The 25,902-nt window shown below is 51.4% G+C and overlaps 1 protein-coding gene across 2 annotated transcripts in view; it reads left to right on the forward strand.

The window, feature by feature from the left end:
- RHBDL3 (rhomboid like 3) overlaps window positions 1-24,312 on the forward strand; it is a 48,363-nt gene extending 24,051 nt beyond the window's left edge. For both annotated transcript variants that reach the window (XM_047831589.1, XM_047831590.1), the window contains 4 exons: window positions 1,992-2,104; window positions 7,540-7,640; window positions 17,498-17,558; window positions 20,746-24,312. In XM_047831589.1, the coding sequence (XP_047687545.1) occupies window positions 1,992-2,104; window positions 7,540-7,640; window positions 17,498-17,558; window positions 20,746-21,017 (547 nt within the window). In that variant the 3' untranslated portion in view covers window positions 21,018-24,312. The remainder of the gene's footprint in view (window positions 1-1,991; window positions 2,105-7,539; window positions 7,641-17,497; window positions 17,559-20,745) is intronic.
- Window positions 24,313-25,902: the final 1,590 nt, after the last annotated feature.

Raw genomic sequence — 25,902 nt, forward strand, 5'->3', positions numbered from 1 at the left:
GTGCGTGTCAATGCCCCCAGAAGTGGGATAAAGGACAGGTTTCTTGAAAGTGCCTTTCTCCCAAGGTGGTCTCCATGGGTGGTGAGAGTCTTTTTGAGGAATTCTAGCAATAATTATAGTATCTGTTGATGGGATTCCCTGCCCAGGCTGCCCAAGCCTGTGACTCCACAGTGGGTAAGACTGCTGCCTTATTTCCAGGACTGACCTCTGGCCTTCCTTGATCTTTTGGGGTGAGGAACAAGAATGGACAAAGCCTCCAAAGCCTCTTTGTCCATTCTCTGCCTCTGAGAGCTAAAAGCCTGGAGGCCAAAGTGTACAGTGCACAGAGGCTCTTAGCTGAGGCCCATAGTGGTGGCCTCAGGCCTTTCTCTGGCTATTGCTTCTAATGGGGCAGTGCCTGCCTGGGAGAGCCCTTGGGGGAGTTTCTAGGTCTGTGATTTTGAGGGAGGGAGGGGCTCTTGGCTGGCGCTGCAGCCGACAGGAGATAGGGACAGCTGGCCAACATCTGGGATGAGCCCAGCAAGGTGACCTATGATCCAGGGGCCCACTCTGGACCAGTGAATCCAGTGCGGTAGAGAGGAAGGAGTTCGGATTGGGATGCAGGAGCCCTGAGTTCCCCTCACCGGGTGTCTTCTAGTCTCAGGCTCTTGCCTGTAAACCAAGAAGACAGGACCGGAAAACCTCTGCAGTCTCTCTATGAATCTGATGCTCGCATCCAGCTCTTTTCCAGTGCGTTTGTCTGACACTTCTAACCCTTCGGCTGGCAGTCAGGGCTGGAAGATTCCAGGCATGATAGGAGTGTAGAACAGAGCCCCATCTGTCTGAGCTACCTTGCAGGTGCCCTCCTGGGTAGACAGGTGCTCACGTGTGCCCAACGTGGCACAGTGATTAGTCTCCAGGCAGGGCCTTGCAGACCAGGACCAGGGCTGTGACCCAGGCCAAGGTCCAGACCCCTCATGATGTGCTCTGTTACCCTATAACTTAAACATCTCCAGGAAGCTGTGCAGGTGCTGTAGGCTCAATTTACGTGAGACAGTGGATGTTAAAGTGCTTTGTAAACTTGAAAGCACACACTGATATAGCAATAGTAACATGACAACTTTTTCCAATAACATAGGCGTTCGGCTAGACACCAGTTAGCAACAAGATCTGGTCGTAGATGTATGATAGTATAAAAAGGAAAGTATTCATAGGGTGGATTTTAAGGGATTTCATGATATTTGAAGGGATAACTTTGAATTATTAAGTTCTAAGAGATATCTCTAATACTTACAATTGTTTTTTTTTTTTTTAACTTTATTTATTTATTTTTGAGAGAGCGAGAGAGTGAGCAAGGGAGGGGCAGAGAGAGGGACAGAGAGAATCCCCAGCAGGCCCCATGCTGTCAGCACAGAGCCCGACTCGGGTTCCATCTCATGAACCGTGAGATCATGACCTGAGCCGAAATCAAGAGCTGGATGCTTAACTGACTGAACCACCCATACGCCCCTCTAATGCTTGCACTTGTCTTGAAAACATCTTTCTCTTTGAACATCAGTAGCTCTTACAAATGTGTAGTGAGCCAGAGTAACTTCGTGGCCTGGTGAATGGAGCAGATTCTGCCCATCAGGAACCCGGGCTGTGTGACTGGAAGCCAGTCAGTGTCCCTCTCTGAGTCTTGGCTTCTCATATGTGAATGGATGGATTTGCTGGATCTTAACCGTGGTGAGGCGCCTTCTCACTATGGCAGGTTCAGGCATTGCCAAGCACTGCCCAGGCCCTGCACTGTTCCTTCCTGTCCCAGGTGGCAGGCAAGGTATGCTGTTTCCAAGACGACCTGTCTGCATTGTAATTCCTGTCCCTTAGACCCAGACCATGAGCTCCTCAAGGTAGGTATAGGGTCTTATTCCCTGCTGGATCCCCAGCATCTTGGCATACAGTGTTTGTTGAATGAATGAATGAGTGAGTGAATGAATGAATGAGTGTATGAATGGAGTGGTCTTTCTGTACAGGATAGAACACCTGGGACTCAACGTGGTGCTGCAGCTCCTGGTAGGGGTGCCCTTGGAGATGGTGCACGGAGCAACCCGCATTGGGCTTGTCTACGTGGCTGGCGTTGTGGCAGGTAGGCAAGTGGGCTGCAAGTCCACAGGGGTAAACTTCCCCAGGGTGGCTGGGAGACCCCATGGGATTGGGCAAGCCTCCGGCCTCCAGCAATGCAGGACTCCCATCGCCAAGGCTCGTAACTACCAGGGTTAGCGAACCTCCTCTGGAAAGGGGACTACCATCCAAAGAGGGAGGCATGTGATGGCAAGGGGAGGAGACCACAGGATGTGAAACAGGCAGATTGACCGGGGTTTCTGTCTTTATACTGCCATGTTGTAGCTGTGTGAGTTTGGGGAAATTCCTTAACCTCTCTCGGCCCCCTTAAGTTTTAGGAGGGAACTAATAAGATCTGCCTGTAGGGTGTTAGGAGGGTGGAGTGAGGTGACAAATGGAGTAACAGTGCCATATAAACTGCACAGGCACAGTAAGATCCCTGTAGGGACATCCAAGGTGTGGGTGGAGCCAGGCCCACCCACCAGGCCTACACCTGTCCCCTTGATTGACCCCCTGCTGACAGGAAGCAGGTCTGGCCTAAGAGGTAGTGAGCACTCACACCAGCTGGAGGAGACTGGGGCCCTAGCTGACTCTGCTCACACGGCGAAGGACCATGACCTTGAGGATGGCCGGCCCTGTGGCCAGTGGGACGCCCCCTCTCCTTCCCTGGAGGGAGGTTAGGCTGGCTGGCGTGAGCCGGGGAGAGCAGACTGCATTTCTGCAGAAAGAGTCTGCACCAACCGGGTTTCTGAACAGAGGGATCTCCCTTGTGATGTTTCCAACCTTATAGCTGGCTGCTGCTTCTCCTTCTCCTCCTCCTCCTTCTTCCTTCTTCTTTTTTTTTTTTTTTTTTTACAAGGTTTGCCACCTCAGCCCTTCACCTTGACAGCTGTGCCCAAGGGAGCTTTGTGTGTATGTTTAAGTAAGATCTTAATCCTTTCTGAGTGGCATTAAAGTTGTCATCAGGAGAGCAGGGCGGCATTGACCTTGTAAACAATGAGCAGACAGGGACCCTGGGAGTAACTGAGGTGGCTTCAGGAATCCAAGAGGGAAGGGTCCCACCCCACTCACCCATTTGAGGCTGGTCTGCTAGTTCAGGAACCCTCAGCTTGGGAGATTGGCCCCTCACCTTCTTCATTTCTCTGTGTGCTGCGGGTGAAAACTTGGCCACCTCGGACAGCACCCACATGAGCTTCCCCAGCATCCAGCACCTTCCACATCCTTTAGCAAAGGTCTAATGAGGATCTCTGTGTGCCAGACTTAGCCACCCACGCAGTCCCCGAGTCTTGACATCTGGAGATTCATAGCCACATTTTCTATACCTACATACCCAGAGACCCAGATGGTTAATGGTGAGGAACAGGAAAGACACTCATAACACTTGCAGTTAGTAGTCAATTAGATGGGAGTGCCAATAACCCAGAAGACGGAAGTAAGATTCAAGATGACTCAGGCCTCACCCAAACTGATGACACCCAGCAGGAAGGCAGTGCAGGTGTCACTCACCAGTGACCCCGGTGCAGAGTGGGATGGTGCACAGACAGAAGGGATCCTTGCCAACCAGACAGGAGGGGGTGGGGCTGTATCATAAAGCAAACAACATGTACTATTCTGTCTGAGGCATTGATTCAGACCAGAGGTCACTCTGGTCACCATAAATCATGTCATTGATCTTCTGGACTGAGTTGATTGATCTGCCTGCACCCCTTCCTTCCCTGTCTACTCTGTGTGCATCCTAGCTCAGAGAGGCGGCTCCATTCACAGCCAGCCAGACCCTGACCAGATAGCCAGTAGTTAGCAAGTGTTGGCCATGTGCAGGCAAGCAACCCCTCGAGGCAAGTACTATTACTCTCCCCTTGCTGCAGGTGCAGAAACAGCCTTAGGGTGTCTCAGGGACTTGCCTGAGAAGACCTAGCTGTAAGTGGCGGAACTGGCCCCAGACCCAGGCTGCCTGACCCCAAAGGCTGTGCTTCAAACCACTACTGTATGTTATGAGAACCAGAAGGCAGGCCTTGTCCTTGTGCATGTTATTTATTGTCAGAAACCAAGGGAAGTCTTTTTTTTTTTTTCTAATGTTTTATTTTTGAGAGAGAGAGAGAGAGCAAGCAGGGTAGGGGCAGAGAGAGAGGGAGATAGAGAATTCCAAGCAGGCTCTGTGCCATTATCTCAGAGCCCGATGTGGGGCTCGAACTCACGAATTGTGATATCATGACTCGAGCGGAAGGTGGGTTGGACACGAACCAACTGAGCCACCCAGGCGCCCCACCCAGAGAGGTTTTAATAGACATCAGACCCCACCATTTAGCTCCTGCCCAATGAAAATATTGCAAAGGCAAGGCCATCACATTTTGTAGCAATGACAGCCAACCTCTGCTGAGCACATCTGATACTCTGGGCCTGTGATAGAGGATGCACATACGTTTTTCCTGTATTGGCAAATCTTATGAGGTGGGTACCGTCACCCCCATGTCACAGGTGGTTCAGAGAGGTGAAACGACTAGCTCAATTTTCTTAGAAGGACGAGGGAAGTACTAGAAGTGAGTGGGAGCCCCATGCTTCTAACCAATGCTTGACGTGTCTCTTGCTTCTAGCTAACTATCACGTGGCTAAAATTTAGGTACTTTAAAAACCAGTATTTCAAGGGCTCCACCCAACTTTTTTTATAGATTATATAGATGATACACCACGTGTGCATCCCCAGAGACTTAACTCAGGGTTTGGCATATGTTAAGCAGCAAATATTTGTAGAACAAAGGAGAGAATACATACATAAATAAAGTTATATTGCTCAAAGGTAGATGTTCTGCTGATTTCTATTTGGATTTTTTTGTTTTAATGGCCAAGGGAGACGTTGGAAAACACCTGCTTTAAATTATTTCAGGCTAACATTATCGCAGCTGTGCATTATGATAAAGTCACCAATTTATCTGCGTGCTGGTGTGGGCCCAGAACTTTTTCAAGAGAGTTCATAGTCCAACCAGAACTAGTCCCTTGGCCTGTGCAGAGGTGCGTTTCACTCCATCTTGCCATTCTATCCCCATCCTCTGCCCCATGACGTCTGGGGCATTCATACTGGCCTTATGGAACTGTCATCCATGAGGCTAGGTTCCACACAGCTCGTCCGGAATCCTGCGTGGCCCAGGCTTCCTGCCCTGGGATGACCTTTATTACTATATTGATATGTATGCATGCCCTTGTTCCCAGTCCCTCTAGTCCAGGGCTAACCTGCAGCCACTTGAGGAAATCTTTCTGCCATACACGAGTCCAGATTGTTACTTTCGGGATTCTAGAACCAGGATCCAAACCTCGGATCCTGGATCCCAGAATCTCGGGCTGTTGAATCTCTCTGATCTGGAAGGAACTCTTGAGGTCCCTTCCAGTGGCTGCCAAATTTTACTCCCCAGGCCCCACCCCCACTCAGCCATAGGCTGTCCGAGCTCTGCTCCATGGGGGTAGGGGTGTGGGTAAGGTTTCCTTTGAAAAGAAGGTTTCACTGCTCAGAAGTTGGTAAGCCTTAGACCTCTTTATGTCACAGAAAGCTGAAGCCCAGAGAATGCAGGGGCTGTGCCCAAGGTCACACAACTAGCCAGCCACGCCCCCATTTCAGACTCCTGCCACAATCCCAAATTGACCCTTGACCCCGGGGTCGTGGACCCCTCTCCATAGGTAGGGTGAGAGAAAGGTCAGGGTGGGGAGGCTGGACCCTGGGGGCTTCCCCACCGCCTCCCTACCGCTGCGGATGCCCCTGCACCCCGGAGGCCGACAGAGCAGAAGCTGGGCCTGCGAGAGGAAAGAGGCCAGCCCAGGGAGGCTGGGGCTTCCTCTGTCCACGCGGTAATTAATGAGCGGCTCTGTCTTCAGCGGCCAGCCCTCCACAGCCCCGCAATGCAGCCTTCCTTGCGGGCCCTGCAGAGAGCGTGGGAATCCTTTGTCATGCAGATCCCACTGCCTGTCTGTTTGCCACCCTGGGATTTTTTTTTTTTTCTGTTATATATGGCTGACCCCTTGGCTAGGCAGTAAAAAAAAAAAAAGAAAAAAGAAAAAAGAAAATGATCTGACAATAGATCAATACCTAATTAAAGCCAGAGGGAAGGCATGAAAGGGGAGAAGAAAGATTTATAGTCACCCTGGGAGGGGAGAAGGACTTGGGAGTTCTCGGTTCATGACAGTGCTTTTTCCTGGGAGATCACATCCCCCTTGAGACCAAGAATTTGCCATAGGGATCTCCCAGCGAGCTGAGGAGCCTTGAGAGAGGTCTGAGGGGGCAGCGAGGCGGGGGAGAAGGCGGATGATGTTCTGGGGGCTCCCAATGCCCAGGTGTGTCGGGCGCCCGGGTTCCCGGGTTGAGCCCAGCCTCCTCCTAAGTGCGGACCCTACACTTGTGTGGAGCCTGCAGTTTGGCACTTCTGCCCATCTCCACCCAGGCAGCGGCTAATTGGCTCCCGAGCCTGCGGGCATTTTCCAGTGGTGGTTTCTGCGCACTCACCCAGGCCAGCCACCTCAGCCTCTGAGCCCTGGGCTCTACCTCCTGGTTATTTTTAGTCTCTCGTGTCCTTCCCTGGAAGCCAAAGCATTGATCACACTTAAATGAGACCAGAACAATACATTTCCCTTCTCCTCTCTGCCCAGCTTCCCTTCCAGCACAAAAGTTTGTCATCCCCCAGACCAAAAGTCTACCCCCTTCTCCCCCCAGAGGGTATGACATCATTTCTCTCTCTTCCCTGGGACTTTTCAAGGACATTTTTCCTCCAGCGGAACCCCCACTCTGGAGATTCTGTTGGCCTTTTGTCACTCGGCCGGAGGGAGGGAGGTCGGAGGTGAAGCCAAGCGGGTTTCTAGATGCCGTTGAGCAGAGAAGTGCTCTGGAGCGATGGTGGAGGGTGGAGGCTGACCTCTGTCTGTACCAGTTCGGGGAGCGGCTGCCGTTGAGGCCGCGAGTGTGGACTTTGTGTCGGCAAAGTTGGACTCAAGTCCTGGTTGCAGCCCTTCCTACCAGTGACTCTGGGCTCAGCCTCCTCGCCTCTGCATTGAGGCTGCTGTCACCCTCCTCAAAGGGCGGCCTTGGGGGTTAAACGGGCCGATGTAAGTAAAATGCGTGGCCACCGCGCCATACACGGTGGCCCACGTGTGGCAGCTAACCCTGCAGTAAGTACTGCTGCCGTTTGTTATCGCTCAGAACCCCGAGGTAACGCCAAGCGGGGCAGAGTTGCAGTGACAGGCAGGTGGTCCCTTCCCTCCACTGGGTCTTCTGTAAAAGAAGTTCGAATCAGGTGGCTCTTTCAAGCCATGAATTGAAGCTTCTAGGAGGCCCCAGGGCGACACTGGATGAAAGGAAGAGATGGAGCCTTTGCTCTGGGGTCTTACCCCCCCCCCCCCCCAGGCTGCTGCGTGTGAGGGCCTGGGGCAGGGGTGGGGAGTGCGCGCCAGCACCCTTGAATTCCTGATGTCTCTCTGTACCAGGGTCCTTGGCGGTGTCTGTGGCTGACATGACTGCACCAGTTGTGGGCTCCTCTGGAGGGGTGTATGCACTCGTCTCTGCCCATCTGGCCAACATCGTGATGGTGAGCACCTGCTGTCCCAACGTGCCTATCTCGGCCTCCCCTCTGCATGTCAGTCCTCGCCGGGGATCTTCTTCGACTCCCCAGCTCAGGCCCAGAAATGCCAGGCAGACCTGGCTGGTATGAGGGCTCACTGACACTCCTCACTTTTTGCAGGCTGATTTCAAATGGGGCTCTTCCATATACGATTCCATATTTTTTCCTTCTTGCCTATGAAATTACCCATTTCCCTATGCTACCCCTTTCCCATTCAGCTTTAAAAAGTGTTACAGTAGGGGTGCCTGGCTGGCTGCGTCAGTAGAGCCTGCGACTCTTGACCTTGGGGTCGTGAGTTCAAGCCCCACATTGGGACTAGAGCTTAGTTTTAAAAAAGAAAGACAATGTTAGGTGTCCCTGGGTGGCTCAGTCTGTTAAGCACCCAACTCTTGATTTTGGCTCAGGTCATGATCTCACAGTTCATGAGTTTGAGCCCCGCATTGGGCTCCACGTTGACAGTGCAGGGCCTGCTTGGGATTCTCTCCCTCCTTCTCTCTCTCTGCCCCTCCCCCTTTCTCTCTCACTCTCTCTCAAAACAAACAAACATATTAAAAAAATAATTGAGGGGCGCCTGGGTGGCGCAGTCGGTTAAGCGTCCGACTTCAGCCAGGTCACGATCTCGCGGTCTGCGAGTTCGAGCCCCGCGTCGGGCTCTGGGCTGATGGCTCAGAGCCTGGAGCCTGTTTCCGATTCTGTGTCTCCCTCTCTCTCTGCCCCTCCCCTGTTCATGCTCTGTCTCTCTCTGTCCCAAAAATAAATAAACGTTGAAAAAAAAATTAAAAAAAAAAAATAATTGAAAAAGGGCGCCTGGGTGGCTCAATCAGTTGAGCCACCGACTCTTGATTTCCTCTCAGGTCATGATCTCTTGGTTCGTGAGTTCCAGCCCCACATTGGGCTCCATGCTGACAGTGCAGAACCTGCTTGGGATTCTCTCTCTCCCTCTCTCTCTACCGTTCTCCTGCTCTCACACTCTCTCTCTCGCAAAATAAATAAACTTTAAGGGGCGCCTGGGTGGCCCAGTCGGTTAAGTGTCTGACTTCGGCTCAGATCATGATCTCACAGTTCATGAGTTCGAGCCCCACATCAGGCTCTGTGCTGACAGCTCAGAGCCTGGAGCCTTCTTCGGATTCTGTGTCTCCCTGTCTCTCTGTCCCTCTCCTGCTCGTACTCTGTCTGTCTCTCCCTCAAAATAAATAAACGTGAAAAGAATTTTAAAAGATAAAATAAAAAATAAACTTTAAGAAAAATAATAAAAATTTAAAAATACAACTTAAAAGAGTATTACAATCCTTGACCACTAGCATGCATCGTAATTGTAATTCGTTGCTTGTCACAGATGATTAAAAGTAAAGGGATCTCAGCAAAATTCTCAAAAAGGAAAGGAGCCTCTCAGAGGTTAAATGATTTGTCCACAGTCACAGTGAAGATTGTGGCAAGTCGGGACTTGAACCCATACTTCCTGACAGCTACTCAGGTGTCATTCCCTTACACCAGCCTCTCACAGTGTCGGGACATGGCCATTCCTTTCCCAGGCTCTTTTTTGCCTTTTCCTGAAGGGCATTCTTTTGTTAAGATTTTGTTTTCTAAGTCATCTCTGCGCCCAACACGGGGCTCGAACTCACAACCCCGAGACCAAGAGTCACACGCTCTGCCGACTGAGCCAGACATGCCCCTCCTGAAGGGGATTCTAGTGTACTAGCTGAGAGCCCAGGCTCTGGAGCCAGTCAGCCCAGATCTGAGTCCTGGCTACTTACTTCCCAAAGAGGCACCTTGGGCACATTACTTAACTGCGCTGTGCCTCAGTTTCTACATCTGTGAAATGAGATGATATTGATAAATGAGATAAAGTGAAAATAATCTATTCAATATAAAGGTTAACTCCCTCCTCCTCCAAGAAGAGGCCAGGGTTGGACCCTGAATGGAGACAGAGTCTTTAAGGAGAGAAATAGGAATCCGTCTGATAGTCCCAGAGGAGGCCAAAGTCCTTGTTTTAGAGGCAGTCGGGAGGAGGAGTCACCGGGAGCGGCCCTGCAGGCCCGATGCCCACCAGGGAAGGCCCAGGTTCTACTCATCCCCGGTGCCTGGCCCAGGGCTGGCCAAATGGCAGGTGGTGCCAAGTAAATTTTTTTTAAGATTAAAGAAAATGTTGATTTTGAGAGAGCGCACACGTGTGCAAGCAGAGGAGGGGCAGAGAGAGAGGGAGAGAAAATCCCAAGCATGCTGCGCGCTCAGCACGGAGCCCCATCGGGGCTCGGTCCCATGACCCCGAGATCATGACCTGGGCCAAAATCAAGAGTTGGATGCTTAACCGACTGAGCCACCCAGATGCCCCAGTTTTGTTGTTGTTTTTTTTTTTTTAAGTAATCTGTACCCCCAACGTGGGGCTCTAACTTACAATCCCGAGATCCAGAGTCGCACGCTCCTCCCACAGAGCCAGCCAGGCGCCCTCCTCCCACCCCCAACTAAATTTTGAATGAAGGAAGGAAAGAAGGAATGAGCAGTGTCTAGAAACGGCATCGCTTCCCCCCCAGGGTCCTCCTGTTCTCACCTCCCTCCTCTGTCACTGTCTTCACCCACGTGGAGGATGTGTGAATCCTGTTACAACGTCTGGAGTTCCTAAATTCTCCCATTTCTTCTTTATTATTTATTGTCACTGTCACCTGCCAGGCTCAACACACCATCCCTTTTCTTTTCACCAAAGTCCCCTTTGTACATCGAGAGAGAGAGTGAGCGAGCGGCAGAGGGACAGAGGGAAGGAGAGGAGGGTGGGGGGAGAGATGGACCGACAGACACCAATGACACTTACTGACTCATCTGAATTTTGGCAACTTCACGTGAGCACCTGAAGAGACACAGCAGGTGTAGGAAAGCTTGCGTGGACGTGCGAGTGTGTGTGTGTGTGCACGTGAACTTACACACGCGTGCATGCGCGCGCTCACACACACACACACACACACACACACACACACACACACACACACACACGGCCCGGTCCGCTGAAGATCCTGACAGCACAGGGCTGCCTCACACAACCCTTTTAAATGGGTCATTCTGTATCGGTGCCACAGCTTTCCCCAGACACAGCTTTTTCTCTGGATTCCACCTCTGCCGCTCCCCCCTCCCCCTGCCCCAGTTCCCTTCTGGAGGGGATGGAAATGCTAACAAATCCCCCTCCCCGCCCCCCCCCCCAGATGTGTACGTGTGTGAGGGGACCGACAAGCACAACTAAGAAGAAATAAACAGTTCATAGAGAGGCCCTGTTTCCACCCCCTTCCCTGCAGCATGGGAAACAGCCCTGGGGCCCCAGAAGTTCCCATGGTGAGGGCAGATCACCCCAAGAACCACGGGGTGGGGCATGGGGCTCGAGGAGGGAGGTGTGAAAGCAGTTTTGTTCCCGTTTACGCTTCTTTCTGGCAAGCAGCCCATGGCCTGTGGTGGTGGAGATGAGCAGTCCCATCCAAGAGCCCACTACCCTTCTAGAAGGACGTGGCTTTCGCCGGCCAATTGGGAGCGTCGCAGTCCCCGGAGCATGACATATGGTAGCCTTTCCCTAGAAAGTTGTGTGGTGCTTATCTGATGGTGAAACAAACCTCGTTTTCTCATTAGAAAGGTTGGTTTCCTTTCATCAAGAGGCCGCCTTTACCCAAATTAGCTCAGCGCCCAGCACTTGAGAGATGCATTAGCACGAACCCTATACGTTGGCCATTTCTGTGGGTCAGAAGCATTTAAACATTGGCAATTTCCATCTAATAGGTATGCTAGAATTTTGAATTCCCAAATGAAGACTTGTGTGTGAGTGTGTGTGTGTGTGTGTGTGTGTGTGTGTGTGTGCGCGTGCAGCGAAACACCTTGTCAGAACAGACAGGAGAAACAGCATGCTAGTCAGAGAATCTAGACGTGAGTGCTGGACCGACCATCTTAAAAGCTGTGAGTTGCTTCATTTCTCAGGGTCTCCGTTCTCTCATCTGCAGCCCCTCTTTATGGGGTAGTTGTGAGACAGACATGGAGAGTGGATGTGAAAATGCTTTCCATGTGGCAAATCACCACACAGCTGGGGGATTGCGTGTGGGTGCGGGTGTGTGTTTACATATCCTTGAATACGTATAATTTTCTGTGTTTATCAATTTTGCCTGTTATCTGTAGGAGCAATTAGAAAATGTGTCCCTTTTACATCATACACAAAACAGAAAAAGTGTTCAACACTTCTGTTCTCAGGACTAAGTGAGGATTCTGCCTTAAATGAAAGCATGTCTTGTTTTTCATGAAAACTCTCTGGGTTCCAGGGGTGCCTGGTTGGCTCAGTCGGTAGGGCGTGACACTCTTGATCTCAGGGTCATGAGTTTGAGCCTCATGTTGGGTGTAGAGATTACTTAAAAATAAAATCTTGGAACACCTGGGTGGCTCAGTCAGTTGAACGTCCAGCTCTTGGTTTCGGCTCAGGTCGTGATCTCACAGTTCATGAGATCGAGCCCCACGTTGGGCTCTGTGCTGACAGTGAGGAACCTGCTGGGGATTCTCTGTCTCCCTCACTCCCTGCCCCTGCCCTGCTCACGTGCGTGCGCATGCTCTCTCTCTCTTTCTCTCAGAATAAATAAACTACGTAAATAAATCAATAAAATCTTTATAAAAAAACCCACTCTGAGTTCCAAAAAGCTTACAGTTTACATCAAGGATTAAGTTCAGAAAATATTTCAACAAAAAAACCGGATGGCGTAAAAAACTTGCAATCAAGACTTCTTAGTTTATTTTTTTATTATTAAAATTATTTTTTATTTTTTATTTTTAAATTTTTTTTAAGTTTATTTCTGAGACAGAGAGAGACAGAGCATGAGTGGGGGAGGGGCAGAGAGAAAGGGAGACACAGAATTGGAAGCAGGCTCCAGTCTCTGAGCTGTCAGCACAGAGCCCGACGCGGGGCTGGAACTCACAAACGTGAGATCATGACCTGAGCCGAAGTCGGTCGCTCAACCGACTGAGCCACCCAGGCGCCCCTATTAAAATTTTTTTTAATATTTATTTATTTTTGAGACAGAGCGTGAGCAAGGGAGGGAGGGCAGAAAGAGGAAGACGCGGAATCTAAAGCAAGCTCCAGGCTCTGAGCTGTCAGCACAGAGCCGGACGCAGGCTTTGAACTCGCAAACTGTGAGACCTTAGTTGAAGTGGGACACTTAACCGACTGAGCCACCCAGGCGCCCCAAGCCTTCTTAGTTTAAAGACTAGATGTGTTAAGATACACATAATTGAATAATTTATTAATTGCCTTTTGCTGGGGCCCACAGGCCAGAGTTCCGTGATTCCATGTAGGAGATATTTACTTACACTCTCTTCTATACGATAGCTGCTTCCCTAAAATGTTCGAGATCTCAGTTTTTGCAATGGGACCATCTTGTCAAAGCACAAAGAGAGAGCGTTGTCTAAAAGACACTGGAGATCTCTATGTCATAAGGTTCATTTCATTACTAAAAATCCTTTCACAGGAAATCAGTCCCCAACTTGTCTGTCATGCTTTCCCCTTTCCTGTGCTGGGTCTTTTTGAGGTCTTTTGACAAGATAGGTGAAACTATGAAGCTCCCGCCTGGGTTCCAGCCTCTGAGCTCTTAACTGGTTGGGTGAACGAGATGCCCAGGGGACTGGTTACCCCCTTGTTTGCTGAGGGTGGGTTCTTTCTCACCCTGCAAGGCTCTGGGAGGGAAAGAAATGAAAAGGGGCTGCAAGAGACTCGTGCCCTGGGGCCGCAGGCATTACCACATTTATAGCCTCAGCAGGGCAGCAGGGCTGCCCTCCTGTTGTTTCACTGCAGTTTGGAGGGAATAATGGGGTGGGGAAATGAAGCAGCTGGTGGGAAGGGGTGACTGGAGTTTAACCCCTCAGCTGCTGGGAGAGGAGTCATTTCCCCACGTCCACTCAGCTTTGGAGGCAGGTGGACACACAACAGCCAGTGGGGACAGACGGCACAGACAGAACATGACCCTCAGAAGTGTGGGCAGATGGAGCCCTGGACTGAGGGCCCTAGGGACCTCGACATTAACTTACCATGACCTTGAACCAGCCCTCCTTGACTCCCCATTTCTTCTTTGCTAAAGTGCGGGAGATGTGACTGGACCAAGCCGGTCAACTCCAATGCCTTCAGGGCCAGTTAGGGACTGTAAGTGAGGCTGGCCTGGGGAGCGCTGGGGTGAAGCTGGAACTGCCCGGCTAGTCCAAGGTCATTCAGAAGGTTTAAAGGTGCTGTGCCGGGCAAACCCACTGTCTTTGCCTCAGGTCTAGATGATCACGTCAGACACTTACGTGACACTCAGCACACGCCAGGCAGTGTTCCTGGTGTTTTATGCGTATGAATTCATTTTACCTTCGCAACCCGTGAGGTAGGTAATTGAGGTAGGCACTGATGTTGGCCCAGATTTACAAATGAAGACCTTAGCCAGAAAGAAGTTCTGAGCCACCTCACCGCTGGCTTTGCCAGACCAAAAATATGGACGGTGTTTTTGAAGACAGACCCCAGATAGGGCCTGAAGGAGGGAGGTATGGACCTCAGCTGAAGGAGAGTGGCCAATATGTTCTAGACTGATTTTGCCTGATATTATCACTCAGGACACAGTGAAAGAGACGCTGTCTTAGGTAAGATATTCTTCCTGAGATTTTTTTATTTTTTATTTTAGAGAGAGAGAGAGTGAGTAGGGAAGAAGGGCAGAGGGAGAGAAAGAGGGAATACCAAGCAGACTCCGCACTCAGTGCAGAGCCTGATGTGGGGCTTGATCCCACGACCTTGGGATCATGACCTGAGCTGAAACCAAGAGTTGGACGCTCAACCCACTGAGCTACCCAGGCGCCCCCAGAGGGTTTTTATGAGGAAAAGGAATATTGGGAGTGTTCTGTATCACTTTTTTTTTTTTTACATTTTAAAAATTTTTATTTTTGAGAGAGAGACAGAGCATGAACAGGGGAGGGGCAGAGAGAGAGGAAGACACAGAATCTGAAGCAGGCTCCAGACTCTGAGCTGCCAGCACAGTGCCCAACGTGGGGCTCAAATCCACAAGCCATGAGATCATGACCTGAGCCAAAGTCAGACGCTTAACCGACTAAGCCACCCAGGTGCCCCTCACTTTGGTTTTTAATTGTGGTGAAATACAGCATAAAATTTATCATCTTAACTTTTTTTTTAATGTTTATTTTTGAGACAGAGAGAGGCAGAGCATGAACAGGGGAGGGTCAGAGAGAGAGGGAGACACAGAATCTGAAACAGGCTCCAGGCTCTGAGCTGTCAGCACAGAGCCCGACGTGGGGCTCGAACTCACCGTGAGATCATGACCTGAGCCGAAGCCAGAAGCTCAACCGACTGAGCCACCCAGGCGCCCCTCATCTTAACCATTTTTAAGTATACAATTCAGTTGTGTCAAGTACATTGTCACTGTTGGGAAATCATCACCATCCATCTCCAGAACTCTTCATCTTGCAAAACTGAAACGCTGTTACCCATTAAACAACTCCCCGTTCCTCCCTCCCCCAGCCCCTGGCAACCACCTTTTACTTGATGTCTCTATGAATTGGCCACTCTCTGTGTCTTGTAGGAGTGGACTCATGCAGTATTTGTCCTTCCGTGACTGGCTTATTTCCCTGAGCATAATGTCTTCAAGGTTCGTTCGTTAGAACATGGCAGGATTGCCCTCCTCCTTAAAGTGAATGACATTTCCTTGTATCTCTGTCTGTCCATCTAGGGATACTGGTTTGCTTCCACTCTCTTTTGGTTGTTGGGAATCAGACGGCTAGGAACGTGGGTGTCACTGTTAGGAGAATTAGGATCCGTGGGTGGACATGACAGGGAGGCAAAGCCTGGCCGGATGATAGCAGGAAGAATTTTTTCAGTGGTTAGAGCCCCTTCACAGGGCTGCCCCAGGGGTGTCACGGGGCTGGGAGGGCCATTTTGTCAGCGGCTCAGCAGTGTGCCCTCCTTTGGGAGGAGCTGGTCCTTCCGTCAGGGACTCCCCAGGCCCTGCCCATCCTACGGTTGCATCCCGGAGAGGAGCTGAGGGGTCGCCCGCCGCCAGCTAACTGCTCTAGGTTAGGTTGGGTTGCCAGATCCAGTGGAGGGCATCGATTCCCGTTGTTCCCTGTCTTCTGGTGGGGCTTCTCTGTGGGCAGTCGCCAGCAGGTGACAACGTCGCCTGCCATCGGCCTGTTAGCATAGAACACGTCAGCAGGCGAAGATGAGAATTCCCCACCTGAAGAGCAGCCATGTGTCGCCACCTTACCTTACGTGAAGAGGGCTCTCCAGGCAGTGAAGAACAATGGGGAAAAGGGAGGCGATGGGCAGGAAGCCGAACGCCTTCTGCAGGATTTCACCCTTTTTTGGCAGATGCCCCGCAGCCTGCTTGCTCCACCGAAGGTTCCATAAACGTTATCGTATGTGCCAGTGCTCAGGGCCTTGGTAAAGTTTAACACGTTTCCCCAACGTCAAAGGAGTGCGAGACGTGCCCTCAGCTGGGCCTGGGCCAGGCAGCAAAGGCAGAGCGGGTGGGTGGGAGGGAACAGAAGCCCCTGGCTCTACCCAGTAGCCTCCTTCCCTGTGGCTGGTGTGTTCCAGGGAGATTCCAGACTTGCTTCTGTGCGTGCCTCTATAAATGACACGGTGCTTTGAATGCGCCGCGGGAGAGCCCCTCAAAGGAACCCTGTGGCAAAGTCTTTTGTAAAGTGAAAAATCCTTTTGTAAGATGAATAATTGTACTCTGTCTATCTGCTTTGGAGGTTCAGAGTGTCCTGAGATTCTCAGGGGAAAGAGCGATTTGTTTGAAGGCCATCTGGCTCCCCCTTTTTCCAATGCCTGATCTTGTACAGCATCCCCCTCCAAGTGACGTAAAGCCCCCGTTTGGAGCTCTCAGTGATGGGAAACACACGATCCCCCAGGGTGGAGCGTTCATCTTTGGACGGCTCTTGCTTATTAGAAATGGAAACATCCCGAGCCTAAAAAAATTCTCTGATGTTTTCATCCATTGAATCCTTCACTTACAGATCACACTGAATATGCCCTTTCCTTATGGTGGCTCACTTGATACTTGATAACAGTGAACTTGACCCTGGGTCTTCTCTTCATCTGTTTCTCACATGCAGGATTTTGGTTTCTTTCATCATCCTGATGGTTCTGCTTTGACTTTGCTTGGTTTCCATCCTGCATCCCTTTGGCAAACGTGAGACCTGACAATTAAGGCAGCTTTCAGGTGTTGTCAGCTCGTGTAGAGGGGGCAGGGACCTTATCTTCCTAGATCTGGATTCTCTCCCTTTTCTTTCTTTCTTTCTTTCTTTTTTTTTTTTGTTTTTTTAATTTTGAGAGAGAGAGAGAAAGAGGGCGGGGCAGAAAGAGAGAGAGGGAGAGAATCCCAAGCAAGCTCATCATAGAACCTGACGTGGGGCTCGATCTCACGAATTGTGAGAACATGACCTGAACTGAAACCAAGAGTCCTATCCTTAACTGACTAAGCCACCCAGGCACCCTATGACGTCAGGTTTTCTTTTCTTTTTTTTAAACTCTTTTTTTTTTTAATGTCTTATTTATTTTTTGAGAATGAGAGAGCGTGCACACGCGTCCACGGGGGAGGGGCAGAAGAGGGGGAACAGAGAATTGGGAGTGGGCTCTGCACGGACATGCTGACAGCAGCAAGCCCCAGGCGGGGCTCGAACTCATGAACCCTGAGATCACGATCTGAGCCAAAGTCCGACACTCAACCAACGGAGCCACCGAGGAGCCCCGATGTCAGGGTTTCTTAAACAAGATACACCCGCGGAGGCGTGGTCCGATCTGGAACTAATGGAACTTTCTCCTTTTGCTGTAGAACTGGTCAGGCATGAAGTGTCAGTTCAAGCTGCTGCGGATGGCTGTGGCCTTGATCTGTAGTAAGTACTGACGGGGCAGGCTGGGTGGTGTGGAGCCCTGCGCCAGGCCTGGAGGATATAAAGATAGCACAGTCCCCGCCCTCGAGGGGTGTGTGATCAAGGGAAAAAGGGAGACATGTCAATGGTATGTGACAAAGTGGGGCTGTTAGAGAAGTCTGGCCCACTCTGCTACCACGTAATCTTTCTTAAACTTTTTATGGACTTATCACATGGAACCAGAAAGGTGCGGGATGAGTATCCAGCTCAATGACCAGCACCCAGATCAAGAAAAATAACTTTTTTTTTTTTACATTTATTTATTTTTGAGAGACAGAGTGAGACGAAGTGAGAATGGGGGAGGGGCAGAGAGAGAGGGAGACACAGGATCGGAAGCAGGCTCCAGTCTCTGAGCTGTCAGCACAGAGCCCGACGCGGGACTCGAACCCGCAGACCGTGAGATCATGACCTGAGCCGAAGTCAGACGCTCAACTGACTGAGCCACCCAGGTGCCCCAAGAAAAACAACTTCTTAATAATTTTTGGGTCATGGAGTCAGTCCTTTGAGATCTGTTAGAAGCTAGAGACCCTATCCCCAGGATAGTACGTATGTACACATGTGCGTGCATGCGTGCACACACACATACTAACTTGCAGTTTAGCAGGTTCACAGGCTGTAACTAATCCTCGAATCCCTGTGTCCAGGGTGTGGTGGGGCTCTCATCGGGAGAAGTCAGTTCTGCCTGCAGAGGTCATTTTGAGTGTCCAGAACAGAGACCAGCTGCAAGAGGACATTTCCGGCAAAGAAAGATACAGTGTATGGAGGGAGGGTCATGGCTGTCAAGTCAGTTGGCGAGACTGACACGTGAGGTTTGGGACTGTGTGTGTTAGTGGTCAGAGATAATAGGAGTCAGGTCATGAGGGCCGTAAATGCAAAGAGAGAGGTTGGAGTTCATCCTGGATGTGCCAGGAGGCTGCTGGAGGGCTTTAAGCACGGGAGTTACTGGCAGATTCAAGATTCAGGAGACCAGTCAGGCTCAGAGTAGAGAAGGAGTTGGGGGTGGGGAGTGAGACCAGAGGCCTTATAAGAGGCTCATTTGAGGTGATGAGCCTCTTCCAGAAGCGATGGAGGCAGAGAGAAGAGGGGACACACGGTCTGTCATTCAGGCCTCAGAACACGGCCATGAAGAGGGTATTTTTTTTTAATTTTTTTTTAATGTTTATTTATTTTTGAGACAGAGAGAGACAGAGCATGAGTGGGGGAGGGGCAGAGAGAGAGGGAGACACAGAATCGGAAGCAGGCTCCAGGCTCTGAGCCGTCAGCCCAGAGCCTGACGCGGGGCTCGAACTCACGGACTGTGAGATCGTGACCTGAGCTGAAGTTGGATGCTCAACCGACTGAGCCACCCAGGCGCCCCGAGGAGGGTATTTTTTATAAGGCTTGGTTTACAGGTAGACACTGGGGACACACTGCTGGCCCAGGGCCACCCAGCTGGCGGTGATAGAGGCAGAATTCAAAGCCAGCTTGTGCCATTTCTAATGCCCGCTCTTTAGCCAGGCTGGGCAGGAGCACCTGGGCTGTCTGCCTGGGTCCACCTGCTACGTGGGGAAGAGGAGGGTGGGCCAGAACAGCCATGGGCCTGTGTGGACTGCACTTCAATCCACTTGCACATCGCTTGCTCGAAGGCCCACAGATTCTTTGAGCCAGGTCATTGGGGGACGGTGGGGTGCAGTGGAGTGGGGGGGGGGGGGTGAATGTTGCTTCCCTGTCTGCTCAGACTCTGTTTGTATGCAAGGAAGGGAGGGGAAGCCTGAATCTTGCTGTTTAAAACAGTCTAACTCTAAGCATCATAAAAACAAAAATGCTGATTTTGATGGTGGGGACCAGTGTCTTTCAAACCTCCTTTGTGACACCCAGGGCCTGCTAATAAGCAAAGGCAGGAAGATACCCCAGGGCCTGGGTTGGGGGGGGGGGGGGGGCTGGTCAGGGAGGACACAGTGTTGGTTCTCGGCTGCTCCTTCTCTGCCATCTATCGGCCATCCTTGGAATTGCAGGGCCCAGGCCAGAAGATTAGGCCATTCCCAGGGGATGCTCATCCCTGGAGGTGCTGGCACCCCCGGAGTGGTTAAGGCGGAGAAGAGCATAGTGGCTCATTAAATGGCCCCTGAACAAGTGCAAAATTCACCTCAAAGGACTTCCTTGCAATCTGTCAAATTTGCCTTGGTCTCCTCATCTGTGAAATGGGGATGAGAAGGCTTGCCCTGAGTGTTGTTTTGGTGGTGGGCAATGAAGTGGCAGTTTCCCAGCGACTGTCCTTTTCAAGAGAGCACATCCCGTTGGACTGGCTGACTCAAGACGTTCATGCAAGAAGAATGCATTGGAGAATTGGATGGGGGCTTTTTAGACTCTTAAGAGAGAAATTCTAGCACTCTGTTGGCACTGTCTATTCCCAGTCCTTCGTTGCCCTTTTCTCCTTCCATCCCGTGTTTCCAGTCACAAAAGCACTGGTTCTGAGGGTTTTCTAAAGGTTTTGAAGCAATACATGAAAACACTTTATAAACCGTAAAGTGCTAGCACATATTGAAGTTGTTATTGATGCTCCAGCAGTGCGGCCTGGTAGTTAGAGGCTGAGACTGTACAGATGGGGAAACTGAGCCTCCAGGACCCGTGAATGCAGAGGAGCAAGGGTCTTTGGGTTTTGGCACAAGCTGTCCCCTCTGCCTGGAATGCTCTTTCTTCTTAGGATCTTCTCTTGATATTTCACATCTCTGCTCAAATTTCATGTCTCTAGGGAGATCTTGCCTGATTCCCCAAACCAAAGGATCCCCCTCCTTAGGCCCAGCATTGATTGAAAGTCACCTGTTTTCCCCCCATAGAATTTTTCTTACTGGAATTATCTTATGTCTGTAATTGACGCTGGTCGATTGCCAGATCTGTAAGCCCTGGGAGAACAGAAGTTGGTCTGTCTTCACTACTGTGTCTCCAGCGCAGAGAACAGACAGTGCTCAGCCTAATGGGTAGTGAATGAATTAATGGGTGGGTGGCTGAGGCAGGAGGTTGGGTGTGTGGATGGATGGATGGGTGGATGGATGGATGCATGGATGGATGCATGGATGGATGCATGGATGGAGTGTGTGAGCGAGCGCAAGGCGTCTCTCTCAACCCCTGCCCAGTGGCCCTCCTGTGACTTCTCTGTCCTTCCTCCTTACAGTGAGCATGGAGTTTGGGCGGGCTGTATGGCTCCGGTTCCACCCATCAGCCTATCCCCCGTGCCCTCACCCCAGCTTTGTGGCGCACTTGGGCGGCGTGGCCGTGGGCATCACTCTGGGCGTGGTGGTCCTGAGGAACTACGAGCAGAGGCTGCAGGACCAGTCTCTGTGGTGGATTTTTGTGGCCATGTACACAGTCTTCGTGCTGTTTGCTGTCTTCTGGAACATCTTCGCCTACACCCTGCTAGACTTAAAGCTGCCACCGCCTCCTTAGGAGACTGGGGGACCGAGGTCAGGGAGGGGAGGGAGAGGCAGCAGCAGGAAGGAACATGTACATTCTTGTTCTCAGCGCCAGCTCCGCCACGCTGAGGAGGAGAGGACAAGATGCTCGGCCGCTGTGATGTTTGCGTTCAGGTTTGGACAATGGAGCCTCTTTTCTGAAAGGTGCCTGCTGGATGAGTTGGATGTGGTTACCATTGTTTTTCTACACTGTTCTGAGGACATCGGGCCAAGGCGAAGCCCTGGGGTGCCCTTCCCTTGGGCTGAGCCTGTTCCGTGTGTTTAGGGGACCCCTCTCGTCACAGATTGGGCTTTCCTTCCCCCTCGTCCACACACTGAGATGTCAGGAAGGCCCGAGGATAGAGTAGCCAGGCGGACTCTTGTCCAGCGCAGGCCAGGAAATGTTCCCTCCGCAGCTACTAGGTTTGGAGCTCTGGAGTGGAAGAGGGCCAGGTGGTAGACATGTTAGTTTGAGTCTAGAGGAGCCCAGGGTCCCCGCTGTTGGTGGGCACTGGGACATGGCCTCTAGTGCCTGGGGTAGGCGGAGGAGGGAGATGCTGTAAGTCCAGGCCTCGCTCCTGCCCTGGAGGTGTCCAGTGAGCGAAACCCAAGAGGAGGGAATAAACTTCATCCCAAGCCCCACCCTGGTAAGGGAAGGCCCCATACCAACTTTGGCCTTCTCCCTCCCTGTCTTCCAGAATGCTGACATCTCACGTCAGTGCCCCAGCGCCCCGGGGCCTGCCTTGTTTTTAGAGCCTTTTCCTTCCTTTCCTCACCCTACATTGTGCCTCTCCTTTGTTCATGGGGACGTGTGTGAGTGTGTGCGTTGTATGTGTGTGGTGGATGAGGACGCCTGTGTGATGGTAGGAGATGCCACGGAAAGAACGTGAGGGGAGTTGGAGGCTGCGGAGGAAGGCTGTGGGGGGAGTGTGGGTGTGCGGAAGGGTCTGCGTGAAAGGAAAGAAAGCACTGAGAGGTGGGAGGCTGTGACTGCCGAGGATCTTGCTTTCAGCAAAGCTAGCCCCTTCCTTCCCGTTCCTCATCCTTTCCAGGCATCTCCCTGAGCGCCACTGACCAGTGGGAGACTTGTCCACAGCGGAGGGAGCCCTTGGGCCCTCCCAAGGACCCTCAGGATGCCGCAGTTTGCCTTTGCCCAATTCCGTTCTTGTTTTCCTCTGGAATGACCTTCATGTGTAAAAAGGTTCTGTTCTCTTTCCCTTAGGAGGGCAGGAGCTGTGGGGGTGTAAGGCCGGGGCAGGAATGTTGAAGCCATGTGTCCATCTGAGTAGGGGGGACAGGAGGCTGCAGTCAAAGGAATTCCAATTTAGGCAGAAAACTGCTTCTAGAGAATTGTTGGGGATTCGGATGAGGGTCCGAGGCAAGGGCAGCCCATAGACTCAGATACTCAGAGCCCAGAGGGAACTTGGCAGGCTCATCCCTTCCTCTGCCGCACAAGTGGGAAAGTGAGGCTCAGGGAATGACTCCCAGGCAGGAGCGAGTGCAGGCCCTGAGCAGAGGGGAAGGGGAAGAAGGCCTTTGACAAAATCTGTGATTCCCTTTATACTGCTCGCGGAACTCCCAACCACTGACAACCCAGAAAGACGAAGAACTCCCGTCTGGGAAGCAGAGGGACTGGGTCCGCGCAGGGACGAGGGCAGGAGCTTGGTCCAAAGTCAGCTGGGCCAGGCAGTTGGGGATCTTGGGCCACTGTGGCTTCCTGTCCTCCGTGATCACACATGAATGAGCAGGGTCTTCATTCAGCCCCAGGCTATGCCAACCGCTCCCCACCCCGTCTTTGCCCAGTGCTAAATACATCATCCCGGTCCCCACATGTGGCTGCCAAGGTCATGCCGCACTCAGGCTGACACAGTACTGAGGACTGCCCACCCGAGCTGGCGTGGGCCCAGATCCGTGGCGGAGCTGCATCTCCCTCGGGCATCTTGTCTGTGTCCTGACAGCCTGTGTCTGCCCTCTAGAGAGAAGGGGTGTAGTCAGCTTCCTAGGAGGAGACCACGCTGGGACTGGGGGCCGAGAGGACTTGAGTGAGGATGGAGAGGGCGGCCCTGGCCATGGGCCACAGCCCCTCAACCGGAGCAGTGCTGTCCCTCCCTGGAGGAGCGGGGAGGCAGGGCTTCCCTGCAGGTACCCGGGTGCTCTGGGTTGTGGGTGGAGGGAGCAGTCACCCCTGCCTTCTCCGGGTGTGGCCTGGAGAGGGTCTTCCCCTCTCAGGGGCGAGAAGACTGTGAATAGAAGGCTCTAGCAAGCCCTCAGAGAAGCACCCGGGTCCCTCAGGTCTCCAGACGGGAGCTTGCTCCCGAGAAGGACTGTCTGAGGCGGAAGTCCCATTTGCCGTCCTGTCTGAGACGCACGAAGGGAGCCTCACCTGACTTTAGGCCACCAGCCGCAGCTGTTCCCTGTCAGCAGTGTCCAAAAGTGACCCCGAAGCTCGTCAGTCTGCTTAACACCCCCCTCTCCACCCTTGCCCAACCATCAGCTCCAAGCAGGGCCACCCAGTGGTGTCAGCAGTCACTCCACACAACCCAGGTCTCCAAACCAGGGCCAGAGACAATCGTCTGGTAAGAAAGGTTTCCTTTTTGGTGTCTGGCTTTCTCACCCTCCCCCCCCCCCCCCCCCCTTCCAGGGCCCGGCCAGCAGCACATCCCCATCATCCCTCCTTCGCGGTCCAGCACAGCCCCTGGCCCAGTGTGGAGGGCAGTGTGCTATGGGGCCGGGGAGGGTGGCTGGTCTTGCATCCATAGGATACAGAAATTGAAAGCCGGGGATCCCCCAAACAGCAGCCATAGATTTGCCCGCTCATTAAACAGAAGAGGAATCACAGAAACTAGGGAAGGGAAAACAAATCTTCAAAGGAGAAATTTTGCTTTAATGACACCATTAATCATTCATTTTTTTAATTAGGAAAAGCTCCCTAAAGAGGCATTTTTGCCAGCTAATAGGACTCTCCATTTCCACGAGGACTGTTCCTACCCAGAGGATTAGGAGAGTCATTGCTCACAAACCCAGATCTTCCCCCACAGTGTCCAATTTCGCTTGCAAATAATGCAGATTCCCAGGTGCAGCGGAAGCCATCTCCTGGCTGCCTTCATGTTGCTCCTGGGGCTGGCCGGAAAGCACCGACACTCCTCTGCCTTAAAAACCGTGAATTCCACCCCCAAGGACTTGAGTAAGTGGAAAACAAAAGGAAACACAAGCTGCAATGTTTGTTTCTAAATATTTTTGTATTGTGTACATTCTGTATATTTTTGTCGTAACATATTATTCGAGCACAGATTCCATTAAAGATTTTTTTTTTTTTTAAGCCATCGGTTATTCAGGAAGTGGCATAAAGGGCTGGCGTGGGAGCCCTGTTTCATCTTTGGAGGTGGGAGGTGGGGTGGGGGGACAGCAGTGGTGCTGGGCCTGTGATGTGCACAAGACAGAGCTGGGACTCGGCGCTTGGTGCTGCTGCTGGTGCTTCCAGTCTGGTGGAACCGTTTTTGAATTGCTGAACTCTTTGGAATGGTTGATGAGAGCTAGGTTTTCTCTTGCCCTAACACTGCGCAGGTAGACAGTTTTGTGTACAATGTGGAGGGGGGAGGTGGTCTGCAAATAAGGAAACTCACTCAGCTTCAGGTCAAGAGCTTTTGTGCCAGCTGTGCTCGTGGGGGTCCCGTCTTCCCCTTCTACCCTTACACGGTGGGAGATTAATGTTTTGACTACTGTTATTGTCGTAATCTTTGAAATACCTAGGTACTTCGTTCTTTACCCCAGTAGCCTAGTCTGTAGGTCTTTCTAGGGGCAGTCAACATTCTGATCTGGAGGAAGGGATAGGGAACGTTCTCAGAGTGAAAGGACATGGTTCACGTACAGAAGGGGAAAACAAGAAGGGTGTAAGCGTGAAGGTCCAGTGCTTGGTAGGTTTAACAACCAAATGGGCTTTGAATGGATGAAGTCTGAGGAAGTGAGTTGTTTACTCCAGCTTTTCTAAACCAATGACAGCGTATGTGGTTTTGCAATTCATAACCGTTAAATTTCATTCGGGGATTAAACTACTCTGTTAAATTCAGCACGGGAGTCGTTTCCCATAATGTTCTTTCACATCAGTTTCCTGTATGTTATTAAAAGAAAAAAAACATTAAAAAAATTTTTTTAATGTTTATTTTATTTTTGAGAGAGAGAGAGAGAGACGGAGCATGAGTGGGGGAGGGACATAGAGAAAGGGGGACACAGGATCCAAAGCAGGCTCCAGGCTCTGAGCTGTCAGCACAGAGCCTGACGCAGGGCTTGAACTCATGAACCGTGACATCATGACCTGAGCAGAAGTTGGACACTGAACCGACTGAGCCACCTAGGTGCCCCCCCCGCCCCCGCCAAACCACATTTTTAAATGCTGCAAAAGTCATTCTAGAACAATTTGAGTACAGCTCAGGCTGAAGGTAAAAAAACTCATTTCTCTTTCAAGTGTGGATAACTAACTTCCCTAGAGGGAAAATCAGGACCCTGTCTGAGCACCCGTGCACCCCCTGTACCCCATCAGTTCCAGGCTCCAATACCTGAGGCACTGACAGACAAGCTCCCTGAATAGCCAAAAGCTGTTTAGATGGCTTTGCCTTTGGCTCCCTATCACTTCCCCCTTCGCTTTTCTGGTTCCTCCCTTCTACCAGATTCTCATTCTTCCCATAACTTTGTAAGACATTAACCAGTGATAAGGTAATTATGAAGACAATTTACTGGTTACTTAATATGTGCTGGGCACTGGATGAGGCATTTTCAATGTATTATTTTCATTTAATTGCATAGCTACTTGTGTGAAGTGAGTATAAATACGCCCATATTTACACATGAGGGGAAGGCTTAGAGTTTAGTGACTGGCAGGTGCT

Source organism: Prionailurus viverrinus, chromosome E1 (genome assembly GCF_022837055.1).
Source record: "Prionailurus viverrinus isolate Anna chromosome E1, UM_Priviv_1.0, whole genome shotgun sequence".
In the NCBI taxonomy this organism is placed as follows: domain Eukaryota; kingdom Metazoa; phylum Chordata; class Mammalia; order Carnivora; family Felidae; genus Prionailurus; species Prionailurus viverrinus.